The sequence below is a fragment of the Notamacropus eugenii genome, chromosome 4, assembly GCF_028372415.1.
Source record: "Notamacropus eugenii isolate mMacEug1 chromosome 4, mMacEug1.pri_v2, whole genome shotgun sequence".
Taxonomy (NCBI): Eukaryota; Metazoa; Chordata; class Mammalia; order Diprotodontia; family Macropodidae; genus Notamacropus; species Notamacropus eugenii.
The window spans coordinates 45,812,819-45,835,734 of NC_092875.1; the positions used below are offsets into that span (position 1 = coordinate 45,812,819).

Below are 22,916 nucleotides of genomic sequence, written 5' to 3' on the forward strand. Positions count from 1 at the left end.
AACAGACCATAGGCACTTGGGAGTGATCCTAGGCTGCAAAGAAAAGGTGAACCAGCCTAGAGGAAGATGAACTTTAGCTCAGATGCTTCCAAAATTCCTGGACACGATACCTGACCTGTTTTCCCAGCGTCCCCAACCTTGCTGCTTCAGTGTAGAATTTTATATGATTATAAGCAAGAAATCTAGGCTGGTTCACCTGCCTGCCTCAAGTCTAATCCCCCACTAGCATCCCCAGCCTCTACTTACCAATCAAACTGATCTTTCTAAAAAGTGCAGGTCTGACCATGTCACCCCCTTACTCAGACTCTATTGGCTTCCTATCATCTCTGGGTTCAAATATAAAAAAATAAGAATACATGAAAATATAAAAATAAAAATACATGAAAATATCAAATAAATAACTAAGGGTGTCAAAGTCCTTCCTAAACAGCCCCACTCCCAATCTTTCCAGTCCTTTTGTTCCTTACGCCATGCCCCTCCTCAAAAATTCTTCCATCCAGTGACACTGGACTCCTTACCGTCCCTCAGACAAGGCATTCCATCACTGAGCATTTGCACTGGCTGTGCCCCACTCCTGGAATGCTCTTCTTCTTCATCTCTGCCTCCTGGCTCCCCTGGCATCCTTCAAAACCTAGCCCCAATTCCACCTTGTACAGGATACTTTCCCCACCCTCCTCCCTTAATTCTAGTGGCCCCTGGAAGATGGCCAGGGTCCTTCTCAAAATTTCCCCCCTTGGATCCTCTCTAATTTGTCCTGTATACATTTTATCTGCACATAGTTGTTTTCATGTGGTCACACTCATTAAGCTATGTGTTTCTTGAAAGCAGGAACTGTCTTTTCCCATCCTTCATATCCCCAGTGCTTAGCACAGGGTCTGCCATATAGCAGCCTATTAATAAATGCTCATTGATTCATAGCCAGTATTCCTGTTATGGTGTGGGTTCAATCAGATGCTCTCTCAATTCCCTTCCAATTCTGAGAGTCTGTGATCTTTCTTCCTCACACAGACATACTTTCCCCAGAGGCAGACTCTCTGTAAGCAAAGACTGACCTTTCATTTTTCTGTCTCCCCCTACAGGGGCTAGGAGAGGGCCCATTCTATTAGTCACCATTGACCCTGTCAGGTATAAAGAAGATTCCCCCCAAGTCTCTCTTTAGTGCTGATTGGATGGTGGCCTCTGACCACTCATGCTGAATCTGCAACACAAAGCTCTCCCTAAGTGTGAGTGCAATTAAACTCTCACCCAGCCTTCTGCCCAGGAGCATGTGAGGCATGCGTGGAAGGGGATCACGTGAGGTGCACAGCCGCTCTGTGCTGCTGTACCCTGTGGCAATGGCAGCTGACCCAGATGGTTGCATGGACCACAGGCCTGGTGGGATGATGAAAACACTCGGCATCCCTGGCTCTGCCAGGCGCTGCTCATTTGCCTCGCACTTCAGTCCTGCTGTGGGCCCTTCTCCACCACCTGGTGGGTGATAGTGTTGGCCTGGAAAAAAATCAGCTCAGGAGACTGGAAGAGAAATCAGTTTCTAGACTCCTAGGGCTCCTATATTAGGAGTCATGCAAAGCACAATCTTTGCATGGAGTTTGCACTTGGCTGCCCCCCAGATGGTCTCTGTCTATTGGTGCTGGGAGAGGCCATGTGTACTGGGAAGTGTGCAAGAATTAGTTCAGCTTCTGCCTCTTCCACTAACTCTCTGTGTGGCCCTGGGCATGACACTTGATTTCTCTGGGGCTCAATTTCCTCAAATGGAAAATGGGGCCATCAAGTCCTCCCCTAACTATCCTACAGTCACAATGTGCTTTGTATAATGTAGGCATGATCTGCAGGGCAGTTGTATGGGCAGCTAAGTGGAACTATAGTGCATAGAGTGCTGGGCTTGGAGTCAAGAAGACTCTTCTTCCAGGGTTCAAATCTGGCCTTAGACAAGACCCTGGGCAAGTTGCTTAACCCTGCCTGCCTCAGTTTTCTCATCTGTAAAATGAGCTGGAGAAGGAAATGAAAAACCACTCCAGTATCTCTGCCAAGAAAATTCCAAATGGGGTCATGGAGAGTCAGATACAACTGAAAAACCATGGAGCAAGCATTTAGTTAGAGAAGTAGCAGGTACTGGGGTTAGAGTCCAAAAACCCTGAGTTCACATCTTGCCACTAATATATACTGGCTATATGACCATGAATAGGTAACAGGATAACCTCTCTGTGTGCCTGGGAATTCTTTAAGACTATAAATTACAGAGCTGCAATTGCTACGGAGGAGGGACTTTCTATGCTGGGAGTTCTTGCATGGATGAATTCATAGGTTTGGGGAAAATAAGTTTCACCCGAAGGAATCTGTGCTCCCATAGGTTTGAGATCACAGGAAGGTAGTAATACTAGGGATAATAATTCGCAATTACAAAGAAAGATATTGAGAAATTAGAGATTATTGTGAAGTACTTGATAGGGGGGTAAGGGTGGGAGGAAAGGGTCTTAAGACTCTACCCTGCCATGGCTTGTAGTCTCTGCATTAACCATCTCTTAATAAATCACATGTTTCTTAAGTACCTACTATATTCTGTTGTTCTTTGTCCATCACTCTCAAAGAGGACTGTAACCTCAGGGAGGTAATGCTATGACATGCAAGGGAACTGGATGGGCTAGGTACTGTGGTCAGCACCCATGATACAAGGGTATATGCAGAGGTGATCCTGTGCTCCCAAAAGCTCTGCTAGGGCAGCATAAACTCTGGAAAAGCTACAAGTGTGGGACAAGGGATGTGACAAACGATATGTCTTTTGTCCGAGGATCAACCAAGTGAAGTTGGTTGAGCATCATCTCTTTGAAGATGACAAACATTCCTGATGCAGAAACTCAAAAAGTCCACTTGCCTGGGTGACTTTGTGCAAATAAGTCACTTAACCTCCAAGGGCCTCAGTTTATTCATTTATAAAAATGATGAAGTTAGACAAGAGGATCTCTAAGTCTCCTTCAAACTCTAGATGAAGGAACCTGGGTCCCCACTATACTCAGGTAACAGTAGCACTTCCAGTGGCAAACCATCAGTTCCTTAAGGTACTTCAGGATTATGAAATTTTTAGCTACCCATTTCCTATTTATATCACCATCCTTTCCACCCAATCTGATTGCCTCCCTTCATCTATCTGACAAGGCGACTGACTCAGGGGAGCTGCCACTGAATATTTCAGATGGTCCAATGTTCTATCTTTGCCTCGGTATGCCAATTATCTCAATGCTGACTTCAGGGAGGAGGCAGGCAGAGTGCTCCTTGCATTCACAATTAAGGGTCCCGATAATGAATTTTGCTCTTTCAAGCTCTGCTACCAGTGAAAAGATTGGAAAGCAGGTAGTAGAAACTAAGACCTGTCCTTCCCCAGCTTCCAGAAGGGTTCTGTGTGCCCTTGAAATAGTGTTGATGCCATTACACAAATCTAAGCTGGCACTATCATCTTTCCTGGCTGCCCTCAGATTCAGATGGCTTAAAGTTTTTTATTTATTTCTTTATGTGAACATTTCAGTTTTTTCATCTGTAAAATTGGAAGGGGGAGCCTTTGGACTTGATGGCTTCTGAGCTCCCTTCCAGATTTACATCCATTGTTTTTGCCTTTTTTAAAAACATGGTCCTTGGCACATAGTAGATACTTAATAAATGCTTATAGACTGACTATGAGCCAATAGAGTTTTCCTTCATTACACTGTGGGCACTTTGAGGGTAGGAATTGTTTCATTTTTGCCCTTGAATCCACAGTATCCAGTATAGTACCTGGCATATAGTGGGTGCTTAATAAATGTTTATTGATCAGTTGATTGGTAAATGTCAGAGGTTACAGAATATGGAGGAAGTCACTGCAGAAATCAGGCTCTTCTAGAATACAAGATTTTAGAAGGCAGGAGTTGGTTTCATTTCTGTCTCTTTATCCCTAGAATCTGCACAAATGTTTATTGATCAATCTGATTGAAAGAGAGCTCTGGCAACCAGGACAGACATTTTAATTCAGGTACTTAGACCCCCCACACTTTGCTCTCTGCTACTTAGACAAGAGAAAATCTGATGCTGGGAAAGAAGGAAATGCCAACCAAGAGCTCTGGATGACTTAGGACTTTGCTTGCTGGACTTTTCAGGACCCTGTCATCCTCTCTCTGTCTTTGCCCCTTTCTGCTCCCTTGAAGCTGTGCTATGAGGCTCCATTTACACAGCTGTCTCAAGCAGGCACTGGGGGATCAAAACCTCCTTTTTTAAGGAAGGAACAAGAAAAAGCTGTATAGAGAACAGACTGTGGAGCCAGGGATATTGGGGGCATTATTAGAAAACATGAGCCAGACCCCAGGAAAGGAGGCAAAGAGGCTGTGTGCTTGCCAAGAGGACTATTCACTATTTGACAGCTGCCAAACATTTACCAAGCAGCATTACCGAGCAAATGCCCCGTGTTCCTCAGTCTTGAGCAAAACAGTTTTTATTTTTAAAATGTGAAATTATAGGGATAAAAGAATTTTAAAAAGTGTGATCTGTGATTTGAATCAAACAAGCAAGCAACAATCTTATAAGCACTTATTAATCTCTTTCTATGTACTAAGTACTATGCTAAGCACTGAGGATACAATGGAAAAAATTGTAAACCATTCCCTGCCCTCAAGGAGCTTACATTCTATTACTCTCAACTTGATGAAGTATTTCTTCTCTATAGCCCTTAATCTATGTACTGACTACACCCCCTCCACCTCAGACAACAAACATTGAATTATTAATCACATCCCAGATGCCAGGCACTGTGTCAAATATTGGCAATATAAAGACAATAGGGAAACAGTACCTTCCCTCAAAGAGGGAATATGTACATATACATGTACCTACACATACATGCACACATATATGTACATATAAAATACATATGCGTAGACATACATGCACACACATATATGGAATAAATACAAGATAGTTCTAAGAGGAAGGGAATAATTAGATCTAGGTGCTAGACATCCAAAAATCAAAAATCAAGATGAGTTAGCTTCACTGTCTAGTCTGGAGTTTATTTTGGCAGAATATTTTGCCTCTTCAAAGTATTTTAAGAGAATTGGGGACATATCAAATTCCTCTCTGGAATGTATCAGCCTGTCTCTGACAACTGCAATTCCACCATGAGAGATTCATTCCTTTGGTTTAACACTATGTTCCATCTTCTCCAGAAATGAAATGGGCTACCCTATGAAGCAACGGGATCCCTTGCACTGGAGTTTTCAAGCACAGGCTAGATGAGCACTTGCTGAGGGTATCATTGAAGGGATTCTTAGGAACTAGTTGGACTAAATGACTTTGGAGTTCCCTACATTTTCTGTGATTTTGGGTTGTGTAAAATACCCCTGGGAAAGCTGACATGTTAATGCAAATTAGTAGAACAGAATATGAGTATGTGTGTAATCAGAAATAATAAAGGAAAAAGAAAAAAAAATCCCAACACCAAGAACTGCAGGATTTTTTTTACGTTGTTGTTTCAGTTGCATTTGACTCTTCATGACCCCATTTGGGAATTTCTTGGCAAAGATACTGGAGTGATTTGCCATTTCCTTCTCCAGTTCATTTTACAGATAAGGAAACTGAGGCAAATTTGTCCAGGGTCACACAACTAGAAAATGTCTGAGGCTAGATTTGCCCTCAGGAAAAAGAATCTTCTCCGGGTCCCATGTTCTATCTGCAGCAACACTTAGCTGATTTTTTGCAGCATAATATTTTTTTTTTAAAAACCTTAAAACATGTTTGCAGGACAACCAACTGAATATTCCACACAGGTAAGGTTCCATTGGTTCCTACAGGGCACAGAGAATCTTAGAAGATCTTGGAGACTGAAACACAAACTATGCATCAATTTCAAACTTCTCTCCTGAAGCCCTTGATCCTTCCTCTCTCTCTGTCTCCCTGTCTCTGTCTCCCTGTCTCTGTCTCCCTGTCTCTGTCTCCCTGTCTCTGTCTCCCTGTCTCTGTCTCTCTGTCTCTGTCTCTCTCCAATATTGACCCCTTCCTTCCTGCCTACAAATATGATTGGGTTTCCCCCAACCTTAAAAGACACACACACACACACACACACACACACACACACACACACACACATATACACACACACACAGAGAAAGAGAGAAAGAAAGAGAGAGAGAGAGAGAAGCCCTTTGATTGACTCAACTATTATCTTCAATTATCCAAAGATATCATCTTACATATTTTCAAGGCCAAACTCCTAGAAAAACATACATGTGTAACTCCATTGCCTTACCTTCTACGTATTTCTTCCTGTTATTGTTTTGGTCTATTTCAAATTTAATACAGTACTTTCAGCACTGCCCTGCTTGCACATGTCCCCTGATGAACTAACTTCCCTCTGTTTTCTGCTGTCCTCCTACTCACTCCTGTCTCAATCCCTTGCAATCTGGCTTCTCACTCCACCACTCTACTGAAACTTCTTTCTTTCTCTTACATCTCACAAAGATGTCCCAAGTACTAAATCTAATGAATGGTATTACTCAGTTCTTGAATCCATTGTCCACACAGCTGCCAAAATGTTTCTTAAGGCACAGGCCTGGCTGTATCGCTCAACAACTTTCAGCAGCTCCCTATTGTCTCCAGGATGAAACATAATCTCCTCCACCTGGAATTTAAAGCTCTCTACAGCCTAGCTCCCACTACCTTTCTAGTTTGTTTGTTTGATTGTTCTCCCACAGTACCCTCCCCCAATCTCTCTTCAATCCCTAGGCATTCTATGTCCTGACCAAACTAGTTTTTACTAGCTGTTTCCCAAACTCTGCATTTATAGGATCACACATTTAGAGCAGAAAGCGACCTTAGAGGCCAGCTATAGTCTGACCCCCCACAGATAAGAGAGCTGGAGTCTAGATAGGTGACTTGCCCATGGTCACACTGTTAGCAAGAGACAGAGATGGGATTCGAACCATGCTCTTTTCACTGTAGCACTTCCCACACAGGCTGTCCCTAATGCATTCCCTAACACACCACCATCTCTTAGAATTCTTATCTTCCTTCATAACCCACCCCAGGTGCCATGTGTTATCAGTCAGCTCTTCCTGGTCCCTCCACTGGTTAGAGTTCTCTCCCTCCTGAAACTAGCTTGTATCAACTTACCTGTGTACATGTTGTATCATCTGGCAAAATGTAAGTTCTTTGAGGGCAAGGACTGATTTTTGTCTTTTCATCACCCTTGATTATCCTGTACAGAGCAGGTGTTAATAGATATTTGTTTTAAAATATTGAGATTAAACCTTTAGCTTTGCAGAGAATGAGAGAAGGTAAAGGGTTTGGTCCAGGTCACATACGCTGGTATTATTATCCTCATTTAACAGATGAGGAGGCAGAAAGAAATTAAGTGACTTTCCCAGGGTCATACAACTAATAAGCATCTGAGGCCAGATTTAATCTCAAGTGTTCCTGACTCATAAGTTCACGGCTTTATCCACTACACTACTTAGTTTTCCTCTATGACATCGACAATGTGGGAATTAACTTTGTTCAACTATGCATTTTTATTATGAGGATTTTGTTTTTATTTTTCTCAATATAAGAGATACGGGGCAGGAGGGAAAGAAAATGAGTTTTTTCTTGACTGAAAAACAATAACATTAAAACACTTTTAAAGGAATTCCTGTAATGATCCGACCAGCGGACCTTGTGTCTCCCTACAAGCGGAGCTATGTTGAATGATTTCCCCCCACGTCGGGTCAGTGAATGCGCATGGTTACCTGCTCATACTGCAGTGCCTTGTGGGAAAGGTTAGCATACTGGAGTCTCAGGCGACTCTTCCCTTGTGCAGCATCCTTTAGTTCATGCTCCTAGGAGAGAAGGAAATGGTCCCATGAAGCAGCTTTCATACAGGTCTTAAGAAGTCAGCTAGGTGGGAGGGGGAGGGAGATATGGTTGGGATAATAATAATGGCTGAAACTGACGGCGTGGTATAAATGAGAGGCAAGGTAGAGGTAAAAAAATAGTTATGCTCTGGGTTCAAATTACATTTCTGACAAAATATTAACTCTATGATATTGAATAAATTGCTTAGTCAATCTGGGTCTCATTTTTCTCATTTGTAAAATGAAGTTGATAATACCTATAGTTTCTTCTCATAATTCTGTATAATTTAAGGAAGGAATAAGCATTTATATAGCACCTACTAATATGCGTATAGGGGCAGCTAGGTGGTATATCAGGCCCGGAGTCAGAAAGACCTAAGTTCAAATCTGGCTTCTGACACTTATTAGCTATGTGCCCCTGGGCAAGTCACTTAACCTGTTTGCCTCTGTTTCCTTATCTGTAAATTGAGCTGGAGAAGGAAATGACAAACCACTCCAGCATCTTTGCCAAGAAAAACCCAAATGGGGTCATGAAGAGTTGTACACAACTGAACAACAATATATTTTTATAAATTTCATCTCATTTGACCCTCACAACAACCCTGTGAGATAAATGCTGTTATTAACCCCCTTTTACCTTGAGGAAACTGAGGCAAACAGAGGTTGAGTGACTTGCTCAGGGTCACACATTTAGTAAAAGTCTTAGGTCATATTTGAATTCAAGTCTCCTTTACTTCAAGCCCAGTGCTCTGTCCACGGTACCACATAATTACCTTAAACAAAATAATGTGTGAGTACTTTATAAACCTTAAGTCACCATACAAATGTTCTTCTAAAGTTTTCAGAGCACGCATTTCATGGCATAATAAAGTTATGTGTAAGAACTCTGTATTAATTAGTTCCCCTAAATATTTCAAGAAGTACTCAGACTTGGCTGGGATTATACAACTAGTCAGTGAAAGAACTAGAATTTGAATCAACAATCATTGACGCCCTTCTCACCACCCTATGATGAGGAGATAGCAATCACTTTCCCAGATTCTGGAGTGAAAGGTGAACAAGAAGGTCTATTTTGTGGTGGGCTCTCTTAGGGAAATTAGAATTTATGGTCGAACTTTCTAGAAAATTAGGGTCTGTGGGTAGCAAATATTTGATAGAATGCAGGGGACTGGGAGATGAGGCATTTTGCCCTAGGCCATCCTGTCTCTGTCCCTTTTGACCTGCATGAGCTGAGGCAAGTCACTTACATTCTCTGGGTCTCAGTTTCTCCATTTATAAAATCAGGGGTTTGGGTTAGAAGGCCTCTTAGGTGCCTTCTATCTCTAAATCTATGAATCAATGATCTCCAGAAGGAGTCCAAGGGAGGTGGGAAGGTAATTTGGCCAAGATACTAATAATAACTCAAATTTATATAATACTAAAAGATTGACATTATAATTAATTATCATTAAGCATTTATTAACCACCTACTATATGCCAGGCACTGTGACTGGGCTTCCCTTGAGTGGGCAATGTGGCATGGTATAGAGTCCTGAATATGGCTTCAGACCAACTGAGATCTTTCTGCTTCTGACACCTACTACCTGGATGATCTTGGAAGGCATTTGGTCCTCAGTTTTCTTATCTGTAAAAAGTGAGGGAATTGAACTATCCAGCCTTCGAGGTAGGTCACTTCTGGCTATAAATCTATGATCCTATGAGCCATTCCATTTCACTGGAGGAAAAGGTAGCAAGGAATTATAACAGCTAGGAAATGCGAGGTTACTGGTTGAATGAAAAACCATTTATTAAGTATCTACTGTGTGCCAAACACTTTGCTAAGTGCTAGTGATACAAATACAAAATGGAGATGGTCCCTGCTCTTAAGGATATCACATTCTCACAGGAGAAGGGAACGTACATAGGAGAGTCATGGCCAGAGCAAGAAGTTTCTATAAGGCGAAGCACAGGGAAGTTGAACAGATCCAAAGGGCAGTAAATTGACATGCCCTTTCTATGTGCTATAATAATCTTGATATGATTACTGTATGAGAGCAGAGGTATGTTCTGTGGGGCAAGTTGGATAGGGACATGGTCAAAGTGGACAGGTGCCAAGGTCTGTGTGGTCTCTGGGGCTGGTTAGATAGAGTAAGCCTAGGCAAGTCTGCACTCACCATCAATCAATCAATCAGATTGACCAAGGTAGGAGTGAAATGAGCAATAGATTAACTCCTCCATGGAATGGACTTAATGGATGACTTGGGGTGGCAGAGTCCAAAGGTTCAATCATTTACAGTGGTATTATGACAAAGGGAAAGGGATAAGGACTGGATTTTGCAGTTAATTATTCTTATGTATGTATCCCCAACCAAGTGTAAGCTAGTTGAGGAAAGAAACCATCATTTTTGTCTGAAGAGGGGGAATAGGAAGAAGGGGGGATGGGCAAGAGCAAAAATGGGGAAGGAGATGAAGGGAAGAAAAGGGAGGTGAAAGGGGGAGAAAGATAAGTGTGAGAGGGCAGGGCAAGAGAAAAAAGAAGGGAGGGGTGGGAGGAAGAAGGAGAGGAAGAGAGGGAGAAAAGGAGAAAAGGGTGACTAGAGAAGGGAGAATGGAAAAGGAGAAAAGGGGGAAGGAGAGAAGAAAAAGGAGAGTCAAGAGAGGAAAAGGAAGATAAGTGGAAGAAAGGGGCAGGGCAAGAGGAAGAAAGAGAAAAAGTAGGAAAAAAGGGAGAGAGGGAGGAAAGAAAAAAGAGAGGAAAGAAAGGGGAAATGAGAAAAGGAGAAGGGAAGGAGAGGAGGAGGAAAATCTTGGATTTAATAAAACCTAAAAGCTCCTGCCTGAAGAAAACAGGTTTTTTATGGGCCCAGAATCAGCTCCTTGTTTGCAATCAGTTCTATAAAATGCAAATCCCTATCATCCATTCCTCATTATTCTTTGTGTCTCCTTTGGAGTCCTCTGTTGGTGGGAATATTACTTGTTCTTGACTGTATGTGAATGTCTTCTAATTAAAGTTGACTCCACATTCACATCCCAGAGCGGCTGAGATAGTGATTTAGAACAGGTCAGTGCCATGGTGACAAAGAAGAAATCTCAATATCCCCGCTAGAAAAAATAAAAAAAGCAGATCAGAGGCGGAGAGAGAAAGCCAAACCCATGGAGATGAGATCTTCTCAATATCAGTATTTTTCTTCTGATTCTTACACTTTGAAATATAACACCCAGGAGGATTCTGGCTTCCTGGCCGTTTAATCTAAAGTGCAAGAGGGTCTGGAAATTCAATTCCATGTGATCCAATCCAGCAAATATTTTCTAAGCTCCTACTATATCCCAAGAATTATGTCGGGGCTAAGGATAACAAGACAATAAAAAAAATCAATCCTTGACTGTCTATGGTCTACAAAGAGACCACTCTGTGAGGGGGACAAGATGTATGCGGATTAGTAAACACAAGTCATATACAAAATAAATACACAGTAACATGTGAAAGTAAATACAGCATAATACTTAAAAAGAACAGCTAGATGGCACAATGGAAACAGTCATTGCTGGAGTCAGGAAGACTCATCTTCCTGAATTCAAATCTAGACGCAGACACTTTCTAGCTGTATGACCCTGGGCAAGTCACTAAACCCTGTTTGCCTGATTTTCCTCATCTGTAAAATCTGCTGGAGAAGGAAATGACAAAGCACTCCAGTATCTTTTCCAAGAAAACCCCAAACGGGGTGAAAAGTAAGACATGACTGAAAAACAATTGAATAATACTTAATACGTACAAGGTAACTACAAAATAATTTGGGGGTTAGGGAAAGCCTTAAAAATAGGGAAGGAATCAAAAGAGTTCTTTTGAAGGAAGTGGTACCTGAGCTGAGCCTTCAATGTTAAGGCTTGGGAGAGGTGGAGGTGAAAAAAGAAAGCACTCCAGACAGAGAGCACAGTTTGTGCAAATGCATGGTGATGGGAAAAGAAATGCCATCTATTGGTGAATAGAAAGCAGGTTCATCTGGCTAGAATACAAGGAAATGTGTTGGGGAGTAATGTGAAAATTTCAGCCCAATCATGAAGTGCTTCAAAGTCCAAAATGAGAAGCTTGTATTATATCCTTAAAGCAATAGGGAGCTACCAAATCTCCTTGAGCAGGTGAGTGTCATGGTCAGACTTGTGTTTTTAGCATACTAATTTGACAATTTGCTGTGTTGAGCCTGGTGTCAAACTTAAACAAAGACAAGGGCCAATAGACTATATGAGAATCGCTAGTCAGCATGTTGAGCTAGAAAACCACATAGTAACATTATCTATTTTGTATCGTATCTTTATTTTGTTAGACATTTCCCAATGATATCTTAATCTGTTTGCTACGTCATTTGAGTTTTGTGGGCTGAATCTGACACCTCTGACTGTAGAGGACAGATTGGGGAGGCAAGAACCTAGTGGCAAAGAGACCAATTAGGAGGCTATTACAATAGTCCAAGAAAGAAACAGGAGTTTGAATTAGGGTGATAGCCCTGAGAATGGACATACTGAATTAGATGCCAGAGAGGTGATCTCAAGGGAAAAAAAAAGATAATTTGTAAGACTTGAGTAACATCTGATCTCTGTACCTTTCTAGGAGAGACTCAGACTCTCAGGCAAACAATTACCTATTACTCTCCATTGACATAAATATTATCTCCTTGTTATATGTTAATACATTGAAGTCAGGGCCAGTTCTAAGCAGATACACACACACACAAATACATACATACATATATATACACATGCATACAAATACATGTAGGTATATATGTGTGTATATGTGTGTAGATATGTACATATATATGTACAGTCTGTCATATCAGGTTCTCTCATGTTCCCATTATTAAAACCATTCTTTTGGCTTTTGTGTGTCCAGAAGTGGTTATATTATATTTGCCATTAGACAATGGCAAATGCTACAAATTGGCATTGGATTTATCCTTTTGTTGATTGTCTAGACTTAAAAATGATGGAGAAAAGGTTAATGATGCAGGTGAAATGGAAAAGTGTGTTATGCGTACATATTTCTTGGAAGATCTGGTTGTTAAACATGCACCAGCACAGCATTTTCCTTAGTCTTTCTCTTCTGCTTTCCTCCCCAGCCCATGCCAATATCACCCAGAAACACAAATGGAAGAACAAGGAGTGCTCACTAATCTAATGTTCTGAGAGATAAGCATGCCCCTCTGGCAGGAGAGAGCAGGGACATGACAGACAGAGAAGGATATGAGCCAGGCCCAGAACTCTCACAGAGAAAGCTAATACATGTGCAAGAGTGAGACTTGAATTCCAAGTCCAGTAGCCATGTGGCCTATTTATCAATCAGTGAGCATTTATTAAACACCTGCTGTGTACCAGGTGTGTCTCACAAAAGCCAGACATCCCTGTGCCCTTGGGGAGCTTAAATTCTACTGAGGAGGGGTGCACCATGTTCACAGGTAAGTGATGGGGCAGGGAGAGGGGACATTGTTGAAACTGGGGCAATCAGGAAAGGGCTCGTGAATGAGGCCCTTGAGCTGAACTTTGATGGGACTGTAGAGGGGGAAATTGAGGGGCATGGGTTGAAATAAGTGGCAAACTGAAGTCCCTTTTAGTTCTGAAATTCTACAGTTCTGAATATAGGAAACTGGCTAAAAGCCTCTCCATTTAAGGCGAGGGGATGATGGGCTTATGTTACCACTGTCATTCACCTAGGCAACAGAGAACACTTTCTTACCATGGTTCACTGAAGCAGTTCTGGGAAGGTCTCTTAAAAAAAACAGAACCACAACATGAGAAACATGAACTGGAGAAAGAAGGGGATTAGAAGTTAGAAGGCAGAACGGACTAGAAAATTAAAGGAGCATAGACTTGAAGCTGGAAGGGGCTTAGAGACCACAGAGCCCAAACCCCTCATTTTACAGATGAAGAAACTGAGGCACCAGACAAATTAACTCTGAAGAGTCCCAGAGAGTGGAGAAACCAGTAAAAGACATTGGGAAGGAGACCGGACTCCAAGTCTTCCCTGCTAACATATTGTCTGTGAAAGGAATAGATGATGGGAGCTGTAATATGAGAACTACAAGTGAACTGTTAGTTCAAAACTTTAGTTGTTCTGTGGTGACTCAGGTTCCACAAAGCACATTATCCTCACAACCTGGGAAGTAGGTCCTATTAGTATCTTCATTTTTCAGATCAGGAAACTGAGGCTTAACTGAGGTCAAGTCATTTACCCAGAATCACACAATTAGGAAGGACATGAGGCCAGATTTGAAGTCAGGTCACTTAAAGTGATCTAGCATGTAGCACAGTGCTTAGTACATAGTAGGCACTTAGTAAATGCTCGTTGACTAATAGGTTTTCCTGACTCCAAATCTAGCACTCTATCCATGGTACCATTCAGCTCTCTCAGAATGATTTGAACCCAGGATCATTTTGGATATGTAATATATTCATGTTTTAATTAGCTGACATTTATATATATATACATATATATATAGACACACATACACACATATGAGGGACGGAAGGAAGAAAAGGAGAGACAGAGAGAAAGGGACAGAAAGACAGAGAGAGACAAACAGACAAAAAGACAGAGACAAAGAGAGAGACAGAGGCAGAGACAGAGAGAGAGACAGAGACAGACAGACAGACAGAGAAAGAGAAAACAAATAAGGTGATGGTATTTATCTACGGCCAGACCTGGAATAAAGAGGACTTGAGTTCAAATCCAGTCTTAACTTACTTGCTGTTACTGTGGATAAGTCACTTGACTTCTGTTTGCTTTAGTTTCAACTGTAAACCAGGAATAATAACAGCACTTACCCTTCAGAGTTGTGAAGATCAAATGAGATAACGCGTGTAAGGCACTTAGCACAGTGCCTAGCACATAGTAGGTGCTATATAAATGTGATGATGATGAAGGAGGAAGAGGAAGAGGAAGAAAAAGAGAAGAAGGAAAAGGAAACGAAGACTATAGGGATGATTTTAGTTCTGTCTTTGTATACCTAGCGTCTGGAACATGCTAAGCACTTAATGAAAGCTTGTTGATTGATCTGACGATGTTATAAACACAAACCCACACAGAGACACAATCAAAACATAACAACTTGGCACTAAATTGTAGAGAAAAAGTCCACAAGACTATGGAGAACTCACATTTCTTTCTAAAGCACTTTGGTTTACACTGTGCATTCATTACAATAACTCTGATGTAGAGAAGGGCCAGTACTATCAGCCACATTTTATATCTAGGACACTAACAGAGCCAGAGAAACCAACCCTTGCTCACGCAGCTAATAAGTATCAAAGTCAGCACTTGGACAGAGGGTTTCCTTGGTGTCCTTCCCACAGTACCAGGCTTCCTCTCAGAAGGTCCAGGGAAACCAAATTCTCCCAAAATGCTGCATTCAGTTTCACAGCCCTATTTACAGCTTTAGATTTGTCCACATTAAGAGAACGAATGAATGAGCTTTAAATGGTCACTATTTACCAAGAACTTGATGAGGAGTTGGGAATGTAAAGACAAAAGTGAAGATAATCCCTGTCCTCAAAGAACATACATTTTAATAGGGTGAAATCAGACAACTAGCATTTATTAAGCACCTACTATATACCAGGCACTGTGCTTAAGGCCTGGGAAATAGAAAAAGGGGACTGATTACCAAGAAAGAATATTTGGATTTAGAAAGTTAAAGATATGGCGCATGGAACCACAGAGGAGTAGAGTAGCTCACCCTTCCTAGGAGTAAAGGTGGAGTTGATTTGATCAAGGTTCCAGAATTGGAAAGGTGGTAGAGTGATGGTATGGTTGCTATTGAAAGAGTGGAGAATGAAGAAAAGTCAGTGTATTTTAGAATATATTTCCGACGAAGGTAAATAGTCAGTGTTGGAATTTGTGCAAAGGTGAAAAGAATACTGAATATTCTGTCTCTAGAGATAAGGCTAACAGCTTATGATGTTGACCTGTCTTAAAGTTTACAAAGAGTTATTTCAAGGATCCGAGAATAAGGAAGACCAAACTGAAATTGGGAATGGAGCCCTTTAAAAGAGGTTTTATAAATAACACTGGTGGGCAGCTCTAATTTCATAGGATTGAAGAATTGTTGATTTAGAACTGGCAAGAATCTTTGGAATCATTTAATACAAGCTTCTCCTTTTAATAGAAGAGGATATTCAGGACCAGAAAGAAGTGGTTTATCCAAGATTATATGAATAGTAAGGAACTGAGCCAGGATTGACAAGGGTCAATAACTGCTTAGCATTAAGGGGCACTGACTGGGTCCGAGTGTTGTCTATGAAGTCCACTGGTAGGTCCAAGGCTAAAACAGATTCCAAAGAAAGAAAGAAATGCAGAAGGTAGAATTGAGAGAGAGGGAGAGAAAAGAGAGACAGGGACAAAGACAAAGAGATGGACTGAAACCGAGACAGAGAGATTGAGAAATCTCCATTCCTTTACTCATCCTATTTCCTCAACTTGGAATGTCCTTCCTACAAGCTCTGATTATCTGGTGCCATTTCCTCTTTTCTAGGAGGTGTTTGGTACAATGGAAAGATCTATGGATTTGAAGTTGAGAGCCTTGGGTTTGAATCCAGATTCTGCTACCTATCATGGACATAAATCATGTGAATTCAATTCGTATTTATTTTCTCATCTGTAAAATTAGAGATTTGACTAGATGACCTCTAAGTTTCCTTCCAGCTTTAAATCTATTACCCATGATTCCCCCCTCTCTCCAAAGTCCAATGGCACCTCCCTTATATCTCTCTTATTACACTTTTTGTGCATATTTTAAATCTAATTATATGTGTACATATAGTCTCCCCCAATAGAACAATAAGTACCTTGAAAATAAGAGCCAATTTCATTTTGTCTCTGTGCTCACAGTGTTTAGTACACGTTAAGCACTCAATATATGTTTAATTAACTGACGCTTTTTATGAAAATTATTTGTGCATCTGCTTAGACAGTATCATAAAGTGAAAGGATTGTAAAATTTGAAGTCTGAAGACCTTCATTTGAATCTGGGCCCTGGCATTTATTACCTGTAGAATTCTAGGCAAATCCTTGCTAGCATGAAATCTAGGATCTCTGAATTTCCATTTTTCTAGTGTTTTAAGGTTTGCAAAGTTCTTTCCTCAATATGGGCAGAGCTATCACCGAGGTAGGGCAATTGGATCACCTTTGTACTAGCACACTAAAATTTCAAGGTTAAGAAAACATTAGACAGACAGCATAAAATGACAGTCTCCCCTCCCTCCTACTTAACAACAAATAAATTGTATTATTCTCACAGGATAAACTGCAAAGCTGATTAGAAAGTAGCTTCACATTGTCTTCCATGGGGCATATGAATTTGCCTCAAGCACCAAGATTTCTAGTTACTGTTCAATCAACAAACCTTTGAGGTGGCTCACTTTTTTTTTTCTGGGTCACAGTTCCACATCTGGAAGATGAAGAGATTGGACTAAATATTGTTGAAAAAGTTTGCTTTTTCAAATTTGCTGCAAAGAATCCTAAAATACTTTGAATTTTTAAAAAATGAACATTGTATTGTTTTTTTAATAGACATTAAAATAATGATTTTTGAGGACTTTGCTGTAAGGGTTGTGCTAAAGTTCAGCTAAGCTGCAAAGTTTTGTCATTGTAAAAAAGTTTGAGAACCACCAGGCTGAGGTTCCCCCTAACTCTAAAGCTAATGGCCTATCTTCCTCTCTGTTCTAGTACAGAGGTCCTATCTTTGTACCTGTATCTGTAGCATGCCTTACTAAATGTTTTCGGGACATATAAAGTATTTAGAAGGGGTGCTGGGAGCCAGGAAGACCTGGTTTCAGATCCTTTCTCTGATACCTAATAGGTCTATGATCCTATGGGAGACCTTTCATCTCTCTGGGTCTCAGTTTCCCCATCTGTAAAAAGAGGGGGTGTTCTGAGGTCCCTTCCAATTCTAGATCTTCTTAGCTTGTGATCTCTAACTGGTGATCCTAAAGTGATAGGCTGAAGACCATTTGCTAATAGGTTGTAGAAGGTCTTGTCTTGGCATGACTTGTCTACAATGGTTTCAGAGATCATTGCAGCAAAAGTCAGATATTGGCAGTATTGAGATAGAGGTCAGTGTTCCTAATTTAGAAAAAAAAAAGCACTGAGATTATAAGGGTGGACTCCTGGAGTAATTCTTTATTTGTCGTTGTTGTTGTTCAGTTTTATCTGACTCTTCATGACCCCATTTGAGGTTTTCTTGGCAAAGACCCTAAAGTGGTTTGCCATTTCATTCTTCAGCTCATTTTACAGATGAGGAAACTGAGAGTAGGATTAAGTGATTTGTCCTGGGTCACACAGCTTGTAAGTGTCTGAGAGCAGATTTGAATTCAGGTTTTTTTGACTCCAGACCTAGTGCTCTGCGCACTATGGTATCACCTAGCTGCTCTACTAAGTCCTCATTGCCTTTAGGATAAAACTTCAAACTCCTCAGTCTGTTATTTTAAACCCTCCACAATCTAACTCCAGGATAACTTTCTAGCTTCATTCCACATCATTTACTACCTAACACAAACTCTTATGTTCCAATCATCCAGGATGACTAGCTTTCCCCTCAAATGCTGCAAAGCTATTTCCTGCCTATGGTCATTCATAAAGGCTATCCCTCCTACCTGAAATGCACTCCTCCTCCTAATCTCCCTTGAAGAAATGTCCTCTATAAACAATATTCTACAAACATGTCGAGCATAAATTGGCACCTGGAAGTGACTTTAGAAATCACTGAGTTCAACAATTATAAAACACTTTTTGCACAAATAAAGTCAGATCTAAATCATTGGAAAAACATCATTGCTCATGGGTAGACTGAGCTAATATAACAGAAATGACAATTCTACCTAAATTAATTTACTTATTCAGTGCAAGACCAATCAAAATTACCAAAGTTTATTTTATAGAGTTAGAAAAAGTAATATCAAAAATCATCTGGAAGAACAAAACATCTAGAATATCAAGGGAATTAATGAAAAGAAATGCTAGGGGAGGTAACCTAGCCATATCAGATTTTAAATTATATTATAAAGCAGTAATCATACAAACCACCTGGTTCTGGCTAACAAACAAAGGAGTAGATCAGTGGAATAGGTCAGGCACACAAGATAGAGTATTCCATGATTATAGCAGTCTACTGTTTGATAAACCCAAGGACCCCAGCTTCTGTGATAAGAACTCACTATTTGACAAAAACTATTGGGAAAACTGGAAAATAGCGTGATGAAAACTAGGCATAGACTAACTCCTGACACCATATACCAGAATAAAATACATATGAGTACAAGATCTAGGCATAAAGGCTGATATTATAAATAGATTAGGGAAGCAAAGAATAGTTTATTTGTCACATTTATGGAGAATGGAGGAATTTATGACCAAACAAGAGATAGAGAACATTATGAAATACAAAATAACTTTGCCTACGTTAAATTGAAAAGATTTTGCACAAACAAAGCCAATGCAACCAAGATTAGGAGGGAAGCAGAAAACTGAGAAAGAATTTTTACAACTAGTGTCTGTAATAAAAGCCTCATTTCTAAAATATATAGAGAACTGAGTCAAATTTATAAGACTACAGGTCACTGCCCAATTGATAAATGGTCAAAGGATATGAAGAGGCAGTTTTCAGAGGAAGAAATTAAAGCTACCTATATATGAAAAAATGCTCTAAATCATTATTGATTAGAGAAATGCAAATCAAAATAACTCTAAGGTACCATATCACACCTATCAGATTGGCTAAGATGACAAAGCAGGAAGATGATAAATGTTGGAGAAGATGTGGGAGAGTTGGAAAACTAATTCATTGTTGGTGGAGCTATGAGCTAATCCAACTATTCTGGAAAGCAATTTGGAACTACACCCAAAGGACTATAAAGATATGCATGCCCTCTGACCCAGCAATACAGCTTCTAGGGCTGTGTTCCAAAGAGATCATAAAAATAGAAAAATGACCCACATGTACAAAAAATATTTATAGCAGAACTGGAAATTGAGGGGATACCCATCAATTGGGGAATGGCTGAACAAGTTATGTTATATAAATGTAATAGAATACTATTGTGCTATAAGAAATGATGAACAGGTAGACTTCAGAAAAACCTGGAAAGACGTATATGAACTGATGCTGAGTGAAGTGAGCACAGCCAGAAGAACATTACACACAGTAATAGTCACAATGTGTGAGGACTGTTTTTTATAGACAGCCCTTCATAGCAATGCAAGGACCTAAAACATTTCCAAAGGACTCATGATGCAAAATGCCATCCACATCCAGAAAAAGAACTATGGAGTCAGAATGCAGAATGAAGCAGACAGTTTTCTCTTTTGTTATGTTTTGATTTGTTTTTCTCATGGTTTCTCCCATTTGTTTTAATTCTTCTATGCGATATGACTAATGTGAAAATGTGTTTCATAGGAATGTATGTGTAGAACCCTTATAAGATTGCATCTTGGGGAGGGAGAGGGAGAAAATTTGGTACTTATGGAAGTGATTGTTGAAAATGAAAACAAATAAATTAATAAATTTTGGGGAGAAAGTCAATGAGTTCAATCTCCCTCATTTAATGAATGAAATTGAGACACTGAAAAATTAAATAATTTGTTCATGCTGACATGGCTGATGCCATGTACTCAGATCCTTCTGACTCCAAATCCAGCATTAGATCCACTAGCTATTCAGCCTTTCATAGATACTTAATGAATAGAAATCTCCACCATAAAGAGACAACACTCAGCATAACCCATCCAATATTGTTCTCCGAAAGGCTTCCCCAAGGAACTCCACCTTAGTATACTTGCCATTTCCACTGAACACTAAATCCTCTTTGATATCAAAGGCAGCTCAAAACAATTAAGAAATTTATTGAAAGAGTCCAGTCCTCAAGGAGTTTTCTTTATTGAGTGGGCTCATAATGAATTGAAGACCAAGCAGAGCTCCTCTGGGAAAGCCTGAACAGGCAAAGCCTTTTCCATGGAGTCTGCTGACCAACCCTCTCAGGAAGTTGATTAATGCTAATACCTCGGTCCCTTGGGTAACTCTAGAAAGCACCTTTGGAGCTATGGAATTTTCCCTGGGTGTGCGTATGTAATGATCATAACCACCTGCATTTCTAGAGCACTTCTAGAGAAGGGAAAGTGTCCTCTCATAATAAGTCTGGGAAGGAGACAGTTTAAGCCTTAAGAGATTCTTCATTATAGATGAAGAAATTGAAGCTCTGGGACTTTAACTTGCTTACAATTTCAGTCACTTATTTAGCACCTATATATGCCAGACACCATAACAGGTACCAGGGATTTGAAGATAGAAGGTGAAATAGTCCTTTCCCTCAAGGACTCTTTGAGAATGGAGGAATTTATAGTATATTTCCAATTAGAGTATGAATTCCTTGTGAATACACTGTCTTACTTTTCTGTTTGTATTTCTAGAACTTAACAGAGCATTTGGTACATCATAAGTGTTTAATAATCAGTCAATAAACACATATTAAGAACCCACTCTAGATGTTTAGCTAAGCACTAATATCTGTTCCTTCATTATATAATCACCCACTTGGTCTGAGGTCAGAATCAAACTTGGGTCCCTCTAATTCCAAATCCAAATATGCTATCTATGAGGAAGCTAGGTAGTTTAGTTGATAGAATGTTAGACTTGATGTCAAGAAGGCCTGAGTTCAAATCTTGCCTCAGCTGTTTTTTTTTTTTAACTATATGACCATTGGTAAATCATTTAACCAGTTAGGGTTATTTGCCAGTTTGGGTATCTGTAAAATTGAGATCCACAGGGCAACTAGGTGGCACAATAGATAGAATGCCAGACTCGGAGTCAGGAAGACCTGAGTTTAAATCGAGCTTCACTTATCATGTGATCCTAAACAAGTCACTTCACCCTGTTTGTCTCAGTTTCCTCATCTATAAAATGAGCTGGAGAAGGAAACAGCAAACACTCCAGTATCTTTGCGAAGAAAACCCCAAAAGGTCTCACAAAAAGTTGGACACAACTGAAACACACAAATCACCATGATAAATCTTAAAGCCCTGCTGTTATTATTAAGTCACTTTGCTTCTCAAGAGATGTTCTCCTTGTGATATAGAGGGCTGGCCCAGACAATACATTTGTGTTTTATTGGTGTCTAGCTAGGAAAGTGAAACTATTCTCTCCCTGATGGATACTTGTACTACTATGAAGTTGTCATTATCTTCTCAATGGTATACTCTTTTCCTACAGATAGCTTGGCTTGCTGGAGATAGAGAGATCTGGATTCATGTTCAGACCCTGTGAGCATCAGAAGAAGGAACCAGGGTATTTAGCTTAGAGAGGAGAAGGCTTAGGAAGTATAAGAAAGCTGTCTTCAACTATTTGAAAGGCTACCATGAAGAAGAGGATTGGTCTTACATGGCTAGGCTTTACTCAGTCACTTACTAGCTGTGTGACCCTGGTCAAGTCACTGTTTGCTTCAGTTTCCTCATTTGTAAAATGGGGAGAATAACAGCATTACCCCCTCCCATGGATTGTTTGAAGATAAAATGAGATAATATTTGTAAAACATTTATAGTAGACACTTAATATGTATTGCTTTCCTTCCCTCCTTCTCATGAAAAGCTTCCTTCCTCATTAGAGTAATGACCACTTGTCAGCTATGATATATAAAGGATTCTTATATATGTACAGGTTAGACTAGATGGCCACTGAGGCTTCTTCTAACTCTTTCTAACTCTGTGGAATCCAACTCCTTCATTTCATATGCGTTAGAGATGATCTTTACCTTTGCTACATACAAGGCCCAGAGAGGTCACATAGCTAGTAAGTAGCAGTGCTGCAATTCAAGTCCAGAGCTATTATCTCGAGATTTAATATTTTTTCCACTAGATAACTCTGCCGCCCTCCCTCACCCCGAGCTGAGAACTCAGTGCATCTGTGCTCCCTTCACTGAACCCCTTTGTTACACTCCCCTGTCCATAGTACAGTCTCTGCCTCTTGGTTATGCTGCTGAACAGCTGTGAATATAATAAGCAAATGTATTTTTAAAAGTAGCAAAATAGATTTTACAGGATTAGTATCAATTTGG

At 40.3% G+C, this 22,916-nt stretch overlaps 1 protein-coding gene across 2 annotated transcripts in view; it reads right to left on the minus strand.

Annotated features, from left to right (window-relative positions):
• RIMBP2 (RIMS binding protein 2) overlaps positions 1 to 22,916 on the minus strand; it is a 475,720-nt gene that overhangs the window by 163,877 nt on the left and 288,927 nt on the right. For both annotated transcript variants that reach the window (XM_072600737.1, XM_072600739.1), the window contains one exon: positions 7,743 to 7,832. Coding sequence is in view for 1 of the 2 variants with exons in the window: in XM_072600739.1 (XP_072456840.1) it covers positions 7,743 to 7,832 (90 nt within the window). In the remaining variant the exon portion in view is untranslated. The remainder of the gene's footprint in view (positions 1 to 7,742; positions 7,833 to 22,916) is intronic.